General features: G+C 44.5%; 1 protein-coding gene across 2 annotated transcripts in view; it reads left to right on the top strand.

Annotated features, from left to right (window-relative positions):
- The window catches only part of COL4A2 (collagen type IV alpha 2 chain), a 225,864-nt gene that overhangs the window by 186,482 nt on the left and 29,475 nt on the right, over window positions 1–9,907 (top strand). For both annotated transcript variants that reach the window (XR_003092498.1, XM_006017230.1), the window contains exons 29-30: window positions 2,477–2,638; window positions 5,083–5,253. Coding sequence is in view for 1 of the 2 variants with exons in the window: in XM_006017230.1 (XP_006017292.1) it covers window positions 2,477–2,638; window positions 5,083–5,253 (333 nt within the window). In the remaining variant the exon portion in view is untranslated. The remainder of the gene's footprint in view (window positions 1–2,476; window positions 2,639–5,082; window positions 5,254–9,907) is intronic.

The raw sequence follows: 9,907 nt of genomic DNA on the forward strand, positions 1-9,907 counted from the left end.
TGCTGATAGCCAATCACATTTAAGTGAGTAATTCTCCTTGTATGTATGAAAATGTATGAAAAGCTCCCTTTTAAATGTATAAGTGTGAGAGGTAAAGAAGGGAGTAAGGACAACAGTTGTAGCATTATGATTGTGCGTTTACTCAATATATAGCCAGGTGCATAACACAGTGAATCAATTAAGTGGGGGATTCTTTTGCTCAACTGTGGGTACTATAGAAAACATACTGATCTCCGGGGTAACTGACATGGGGAGACAAAGCTAGGCCCATCCATTTTACATTGCAGAGCATTTTACATGCAGGGATGTCTTCAGTAGAAGCACAGATTTGCCTTTGTGGGGAAATGAATGAAGAGAGCAATTTGTTACCTTTTTATAAACACTAGACTTTATTCTTTGTCTCAGGTGAGTCAGCAAGGCCTTTAAGTAAGTTTCATATGTGGGAGAAAAAGATTCAGATTAAGAAGGGACAAAAAAGGAAAAGAATGCCTTTCTGCACAATTTTTTATATGGATATGAGACCTCAGTATTAAGGGAAAATAATGACAGCAAAGGGCAAACCATGTCAGCATGTCTATTTTCAATGTTTCACAATTCATACATAATTTCTCCAAGGAAAATATTGGACATAGAAGAATTTTTGTATGAGCAATTCCTTTCTTGATCTTCTGTCAGAAATATAAATGTTTAACCATTTCCACTGAAATCCTCAACTGCCTTTCCATAGGACCAAATGGGAATACATACGTAGGAGGCATAGTTAGCTGTGTTAGTCTGAATTTAAGTAGATGGTGCAGTAGATTTGCACCTGATAGACTAACTAAAATAGATATACATAGCACAACACTTCATGGAATGGAGCTTCTTTCATCAGATGCTGAAAAAGCAGTGCTGTGCACTGCTTTCCATATGTTCTTTCATGGCATTACATTCATGAACAGTGACTGTCCTGGATAAAAACAGAAGAAACTAACAAAATGCATATGGAACAGTAGGTGCATCTACACATGCTATTAATGTACAGTAAGGTAACTGCACATTAAAATAAGATGTAGTAAACTGTGCCCTGGAAGGGGTCTAAACTTCCTCCCAGTGGGGGCTGTTGAGACGAAGGATGCTCCTGCCCCCCCCCGCCAGGCTCTGCCCCACTGCAACCAGGGGTAGCCAGGTAGGGCTGTCTCTCCCGGCCACATGTGGATCAGGACCCAGCCAATCCCCACATGGCTGCCAGACAGCATCCCCACCAGGCAGGGATGCATCTCCCAACCTGATCCTCACATGGCTGGGATGCAGCATTCCTAGCTGCTGGGACAGCTCTCCCTGCTGTGTGGGGATCAGGTTAGGCGGTCCCTGCTGTTGTGGGAGCCCACCGGGCTTCCCCTGGGTCCTACTGCCCTTGGTTCCTGTCATTTTTGACAGGAACCAAGGTCAGATTTATATTAATTTTCTAAATTTTTTAGGGGCCCTGCAGGACCGGTAGAATGGCCTCGCGGGCCACATCCGGCCCATGGGCCGTATTTTGCCCACTACAATCTAAAATGTTTCTTAAAGCAATCCCTAATTCTTCCTATTCTTCATTTCCCCTAATCTTTTGTTTATGGTTGTTTGATATCTTTCATCCAGTTTAAGTTTTTAGTGCCTCAGAAGAGAAATCTGCTTTCTTTTGTTTATCTAACAAAAACACTTGCACCTTTCATCCTGCTTTTCCTCTCCATTGCCCAAATGTAAAGCAAGTGTAATTGCACTGAAATCACAGGAATTACATTTATTGTAGAACCAGAACACACAGAAAAGTGGAATTAGCGTAATTTTCCTGAATTCCATATTTTTGCCGCCTGTGAATTGAAGTGGCTTTAAAAGGGTGTTTGCTAAGGGTCTGTCACACCAACTTTAATATCTTACATATATTGTCCTCCAATGAACCAATATGTTCAGAATCAAGCCCACTGCATATTAATCTTACCAGCCAGGCCTACAGCAAGGCTGCAGTATCTTTGAACAATGTTATGAATCAAGAAGTTCTCACTGGCCTATTTCTGAAAACATAGATGTTACTTGAGAAAGGACCTGGAGTGTTATTGCTGTGATTCAGTTATCTGACTTTAATACGGAAGTATTGGACATAGAGAATAATAAAATCCTGGACATCAGAAATGGGAGGCTTCCCAGGTCATGGAGTCCATACTCTGCCAAGGCAGGACATTTCCCATTTATTGGAGATAGCTCATAAGTTTTCCCCATCTAAACTTTCCTGTGTAAAATAAGATGTTCCTATTTTCAATGTAATTTACTGAACAATTAATGAACTGTATTTTCATTTGATCCTCCCAAAGTCAGTATATTTTCTGATGAAAAATAATTGCTCTGAAATGCTGGTGCAGCTCTATTCAGTGCACACATACATTGATTAGTACAAGTGCTCTGTGAAAATACTCTAGATGCTGAAACTGTTGTTATTATTATTACAATATTTTAGGAGCTGGTGGTATCCCAGGTTCACCAGGATCCAAAGGTGAGCCAGGTCTCCAAGGCCCTCATGGTTTGATTGGTCTGCCAGGAGAACCAGGATCACATGGATTCCCAGGGATTCCAGGACATCAAGGACCAGCTGGGAGAGGTGGTATAACCGGACACATTGGTAAGGAAGACACTTCCTGTACACTCCCTTCTGTTGTGTTCCTTGAGCTACTTTTTGCCAGCCTTGAGTGGAGCACATATCATAGTGATGAGCAGGGATCCTGGTTTTCTCTGATTGAAAAAAATCTCAAATTTTAGGTTAAAAAAGTAACCCAAAATCCACATTTTTCCATGATCAAAATGAAACACCATTATATATACATCTATGTATTAGAGGGATGTAGTTTCATAGTTTCATAGTGGTTAGGGTCGGAAGGGACCTGAACAGATCCTCAAATATGCCCCCTGCCACAGGCAGGAATGAATGCTGGGATCAAATGACCCCAGCTAGGTGATTATCTAGAAACTAGATTTGAAACTTTTGAAGACCCCCAAGGTAGGAGCAAGCACCACTTCCCTTGGAAGTTGGTTCCAGATCCTAACTGCCCTGACTCTGAAGTAGTGCCTCCTGATGTCTAGCCTGAACCTACTCTCAATCAACTTGTGGCAGTTACTTCGGGTAGTGCTCGGGGGAACAGGGCCTCTCCCATTCCCCGCTGGTCCCCCCTGGTAAGTTTATAGATGCCCACCAGATCCCCTCTCAGCCTTCTCTTGTGGAAGCTAAACAGGTTCAGGTCCCATAGCCTTTCCTCATAGGGCTTGCCCTGCTGCGCCCTGACCATGCGAGTGGCCCTCCTCTGGACCCTCTCAATGCTGGCCACACCCCTTCTGAAGTGCGGCGCCCAGAACTGGATGCCAACTGCTCCAATAGCAGCCTGACCAATGTCACCTCCTTGGCCCTGCTCATGATGCATCTGTGGATGCATGACAAGGTGCGGTTGGCCTTACTGACTGTGTCCTCACATTGGCAGCCCATGTTCATCCTGGAATCAATAATGACTCCAAGATCCCTTTCTGCCTCTGTGCTGACAAGAAGGGAGTTCCCCAGCCTATAGGTATGCTGCTGGTTCTTCCTCCCTAGTTGCAATACCCTTCACTTACCAGTATTGAATCCCATCCTATTATCATCCACCCACCCCATAACCTGTCCAGATCTAGTTGTAGCCTGTCCCTCCCTTCTACCATGCCCACCTCTCCCCACATCTTAGTGTTGTCCACAAATTTGAACAAGGTGCTTTTCACCCCCTTGTCCAAGTCACTGATAAAGATGTTGAACAGTACGGGCCCAAAGACTGAGCCCTGGGGGACTCCACTGCCCATATCCCTCCAGGTCGAAAATGATCCATCCACCACCACTCCACCACCAGGTTGTAGGCTGTAGCCGTGTGGGTCTAAGGACATAGGCAGACAAGGTTCTTTGGGTGAATCTGACATCTTTTATTGGACCAACTTAAATAGTTGGGAAAAAATTTCTTAGGAAGGTTTCGAGTTTAAAAACCCTTCATCAGGCTGAGGAAGCATCTGTAGCTGTTGTGTACTCTTCCTGGCTGGAATGAATTAGAGGCATTTCATTTTAATCATGGGAAAATGTGGATTTTGGATTACTTTTTTTAACATGAGAGTTGGGGATTTTTTTTAATCAGAGAAAACCAGGAAGTCTGGTGATGAGGTTATATTGGTACCTGGAAGGACAAGGCTGCTATCTTTTCATTAAGTTGCAATACCCTTCACTTACCAGTATTGAATCCCATCCTATTATCATCCACCCACCCCATAACCTGTCCAGATCTAGTTGTAGCCTGTCCCTCCCTTCTACCATGCCCACCTCTCCCCACATCTTAGTGTTGTCCACAAATTTGAACAAGGTGCTTTTCACCCCCTTGTCCAAGTCACTGATAAAGATGTTGAACAGTACGGGCCCAAAGACTGAGCCCTGGGGGACTCCACTGCCCATATCCCTCCAGGTCGAAAATGATCCATCCACCACCACTCCACCACCAGGTTGTAGGCTGTAGCCGTGTGGGTCTAAGGACATAGGCAGACAAGGTTCTTTGGGTGAATCTGACATCTTTTATTGGACCAACTTAAATAGTTGGGAAAAAATTTCTTAGGAAGGTTTCGAGTTTAAAAACCCTTCATCAGGCTGAGGAAGCATCTGTAGCTGTTGTGTACTCTTCCTGGCTGGAATGAATTAGAGGCATTTCATTTTAATCATGGGAAAATGTGGATTTTGGATTACTTTTTTTAACATGAGAGTTGGGGATTTTTTTTAATCAGAGAAAACCAGGAAGTCTGGTGATGAGGTTATATTGGTACCTGGAAGGACAAGGCTGCTATCTTTTCATTAATATTAATCCTCTTGGACTCTTCAGTGCTCCCTGTATTTCTACAGACTAGAACTACAGAGTACAGAGTAGGGAAGAGTAAGGAAAGCTTGGAGCAATGTATGGGGTCCAGCTGGACTGAAAGTCTGTTCAGGCGTGAGGGCTTGGAAACGTCCATCAGCTTGGTGAACGTGTCTCTTCTGCAACACCTAAGCTTCTTTTCCCTTTATGACTGTTGCAGGGTCACCTGGTGCCAGGGGAGATCATGGTGAACAAGGTTTTCCTGGCCCAGTGGGTATGAAAGGTCTATCTGGTGATAAAGGTGAACTAGGTATCCCAGGAGTACAAGGTATACCTGGTAAGACTGGTCTCCCTGGCATAGATGGAATGCATGGCCTTCAAGGATATAAAGGTAAGGTTTTAAAATACTGTATTTTCTCACATGCAGCACACACCTTTTTCCCCAACACCAACCCTGCAAAACTAGAGTGCATGTTTTAAGTGGGAAAGCTATTTTCTTCTCTAGAAAAGAAGAAAGCCTGGAGACACTGTGCATGCCATGCAGCTGTCAAAATGGATGCTAAGATGACAGAGTCCTGTGTTAACCCTCTCACAGCCATAGCTGTTGACTGAACTGCTGGTAGTATCTTGATGACATTTGTGATGTGGAAGCAATGCTTCATTTACAGGAAGAACTACATATAGTAAAGAACTACATATAGTCTTGCTACTGCCCATGGAAGGATCATGGCCTAACCTTATGTGACATAGAGTAAATTGTCCTGGAAACATAAAGTGATCAGGAAGTGTGGCATCCAGGAGACAGTTAGCATGAGGCATCTGGACACTGTGTACCCAGAAGGGCTTACTCTATCTCACATGGTTAGCCATGACTCTGGAAAAATGTTTTTTTCTATATTCTGCCTTCCAAAAACGAGGTGCATGGATTATTCAGGGGCATTTTGTGTGTGAGAAAATATGGTAATAGGAGTATTAAGCAAGATAAAATTGGTTTGCCATTGCCTATGTTAAGTATGGGGGGCCAAACTCTCTGCTGATGCAACTCCGTTTATGTCATAGTTTCATAGTTTCTAGCATCGGAAGGGACCTGAATAGATCATCAAGTCTGACCCCCTGCCCTGGGCAGGAACGAGTGCTGGGGTCATAACAGCCCAGCCAGATATCTATCCAGCCTCCTCTTAAAGACCCCCAAGGTACAGGAGAGCACCACCTCCCTTGGGAGCCCATTCCAGAGCCTGACAACCCTAACCATAAAGTAATACCTCCTGATATCTAGCCTGAACCTGCTCTCAATCAACTTGTGGCCATTACTCCTTGTTATCCCAAGTGGTACCCGGGGAACAGAGCCTCGCCTATTTCCTGATGGTCACCCCTGGTGAGTTTATAGACAGCCACCAGATCCCCTCTCAGTCTTCTCTTGTGGAGGCTGAATAAATTCAGGCCCTTCAGTCTCTTCGTAGGGCCTGACCTGCTGCCCCCTGACTACGCGTGTGGCCCTCTTCTGGACCCTCTCAAGGTTAGCCCCATCCCTCTTAAAGTGCAGCACCCAGAACTGGATGCAGTACTCCAACTGTGGCCTGACCAGTGCCACATAGAGGGGAAGGATCACCCCCCTGGACTTGCTTGTGATGCCTTGATAGATGCACAACAAGGTACGGTTAGCCTTACTGACCACTTCCTTGCATTGGCAGCTCATGTCCATCCTGGAGTCAACAATGACTCCAAGATCCCTTTCAGCCACTGTGTTGTTGAGAAGGGTAATCCCCAGCCTATAGATATGTTGCAGGTTCCTTCTCCCTAGATGCAGCACCTTGCACCTGTCTGCGTTGAATTCCATTCTATTCCCATGCTCCCACCTCTGTAATTTGTCTAGATCTAGTTGGATTCTGTTACTCCCCTCCAGTGTGCCCACTTCTCCCCACATCTTTGTGTCATCAGCAAATTTGGACAGCGTGCTTTCCACGTCCACCTCCAAGTCGCTGATAAAGATGTTAAATAGCACGGGCCTGAGGATCGAGCTCTGGGGAACTCCACTGCCCAAATCCCTCCAGGTTGAAAATGACCCATCCACCACCACTCTCTGGTTGCAACCATCGAGCCAATTTGCCACCCATCTGACTGTGTAGGCATCAATACCGCAGTCACCTAGTTTTCTTTATGAGAATGGGGTGAGAAACAATGTCAAAGTCCTTCCTGAAGTCCAAGTAGACAACATCCACCTCAGCGCCCACATCCAATGACTTTGTGACCTGGTCGTCAAAGGAAACAAGGTTAGTCAGGCAGGATCTGCCTGCAATGAACCCATGTTGGCTGCCCCTGAGCATTCCCTCCCATGCTGGGTCTCTGCAGATATGTTCCTTGATAATTTTCTCAAAGGTCTTCCCAGGGACTGAGGTGAGACTGATTGGCCTATAATTAGCTGGGTCCTCCTTTCTCCCCTTCTTGTAAATGGGGACTACATTGGCCCTTTTCCAGTCCTCTGGGACATGGCCCGAGCACCACAAATGCTCATACAGTCACAGTCATGCCAGGGGCCCTGCTATGACCTCCGCCAATTCCCTCACTACCCTTGGGTGAAAAGCATCTGGCTCTGCTGATTTAAACTTGTCCAGCCCCTCCAAGAGTTCCCTAACTAGATTGTCCCTGACCATAGGGATGGCATCGTGTCCCCTGAGCCTGTCTGTAATCCTAGCAGGAGAGTTGTCTTGGTCCCTGCTCAGAAATATGTCAGTGGAGTTACTTAGCCTGGTATGTTTTATAATTGTTCTCCACAGGTAGTCTTTAGCCATTAAACCTTGATTCCAGAAACTTTTTTAAGAGCACTAATGAGTATGTAGTATTTTTCCTTTTGAAAAATGTATGCTGGTTACTGTTCATTACTTCTGTCCACCAGCCCAGTGTTTTTTTTTTCTGCTTTTCTCCAAAAAAATGCTTATTATTCTTTCACCTTTATCAAAAGGTATCAAATTCCTCCCATAGAAACCTACTTAATTGGTCTGCCACTTGGCCACTTGGGTCCAGATGTTGTCAATGTTAGGCTTAACTGAATTTAAATATTGCCATTGTCACAGTACCCTTGTCATCTATCATCTTGATTTTATTCCACTTTTCCTGTAGCATTCTCCTTTTCATACTGAGTTTACTTTTGGAGCATATTCCTTACATTTTTGTTTCTTTATGAGTTAAAATGCATCCATTTTTAGTCTTTTCTCTCTCTTCAGTATTCTTTAGGGTTTAATTCTCAGCTTTGCTGCTAGAAGGCTCTGATTACTGTTCCAGTCCACTTAAAAGAATAGTCTGCATTGCAAAATCTTTTTGAAATTAGACTATAACATTTGATTTCTTGTAGTACATCCTGATTTGTTCTTCGGACTTTACCACGTATATTGATGTTAAAACCACATTTTTTATATTTAGTGGCAATCTAGGAGTTTTAGGAGATCTTACAGTGAGGTGCCTGCTTCTATAACTTAATGCCACTGAGCTTTAAGGCTAGGGACAAACATACAAAAAGCCCGAGCCTGAATTGATTCACTCTTTGCAGGTTAGTCTAAGCTGCACACTTAAAGTGATTAATACCTTGACAGGAATGCTCTGTTAAACCAGGGCATGGCTAGGCACCAGCCCAAGATAGCAGACAGGGGATGGGGAAAACATCCTTTCTCGGAAGCAAGTATGTATTGAACATAGCAATTTGCAAAGTGTACAACAAGGAACTACCAAAAATCTTTGCCTAAACTAAGATACAGCCCAGTAAAACATAGCATACACACAGCTTAGTCTAACTGAAAATGTAAACCAGAAACACAAGAATTAGTTTTACTAATCCTGAGGGCAGAGTGTCTCCTTACAGTCAGATAAGGTACTTTGAGTGAATCAGATATCTATTATATCTCCTTACAGTCAGGGGTGTATTTGGTAGCCATGTTAGTCTGAGACAAGAAGACATACAAAAAACTAGAACTCTTGGTTTCAAAATGATACCTTTCATTAGATCAACTGGGAAATCGCAAGAAAATTGTCCTTTTCTGCAAATTGTCATTACAGTCAGGCATTCAGAAAGGCTTTATAATGTAAATATAGCTCTGAATACTTTGGTGAAGCTGTTTGCAACTTCTCTTAAGTCTTAATCAGCATGTGTGATGATTGTCAGGTCTTTGCCAACATTTGCCACCTTCACAGTAACTTCCCTCTCTCCGGCTCAGGGACAGGCAACAGAGACTGAAGCCAAAGCCCCGGGGGTTCTGGGGGATAGAGGGGACAGAGGGAGCAATTAACTCCATCCCTGCCTGTTTGCAGGCAAGCCATGGAGGTTCAGCTGGGGCTAGCAAACAGCAGCTGTAATCCTCAGGGTTTGCCAGCAGGGGGGAGAAATTTCCCTCAGGGGCCATGGCCGGTGAGCGTCTGGCCACACCCTGCCCCTGCTCCAACTAGAGAGCAGAGGAGGGGGCCAGCCCTGCTGTGGAGCAGAGAGCCCTGCCCAGCTCAAGAGCATGCCAGGGTGCTGAGGGTGTCTGGTTTAACTTAAACCAGCAAGGGGTCTGGGACAGACATTGCATAAACTGGTTTGACCCAAATCAGTTAAGTCTGATTATCTCAAACCGGTTTCAGCCATTTTCAAACTGGTTTATGTGCACTGAACATCTGTTCTGTTATAAGTTTAAACCAGTTTTTGATCACTTAAACCACTGTATGTGTAATGTCTGTCCCTAGCCTAAGGGTTTGTCTGCCTCCCCCAGAACTACGTCTGGCAGTACTTGTTGCATTATATAAGAGAAACAGGGCCATCTGTTGCTCCACCACCACTCCCAGTTCTGCCCCCAAATTATCTGCAACTACTTATTTGGCAGGTTTTCTTGCTTATAATTACAGCTAACCTTCACATCTGAGGCTATTATACTATATACACAGCCCATGGACCAACTATAGATTCATAGATGTTAGGGTCGGAAGGGACCTCAAGAGATCATCGAGTCTGACCCCCTGCATAGGCAGGAAAGAGTTCTGGGTCTAGATGACCCCAGCTAGATGCCTATCTAACCTCC

This window comes from Alligator sinensis, unplaced genomic scaffold, assembly GCF_000455745.1.
Source record: "Alligator sinensis unplaced genomic scaffold, ASM45574v1 scaffold288_1, whole genome shotgun sequence".
Taxonomy (NCBI): domain Eukaryota; kingdom Metazoa; phylum Chordata; order Crocodylia; family Alligatoridae; genus Alligator; species Alligator sinensis.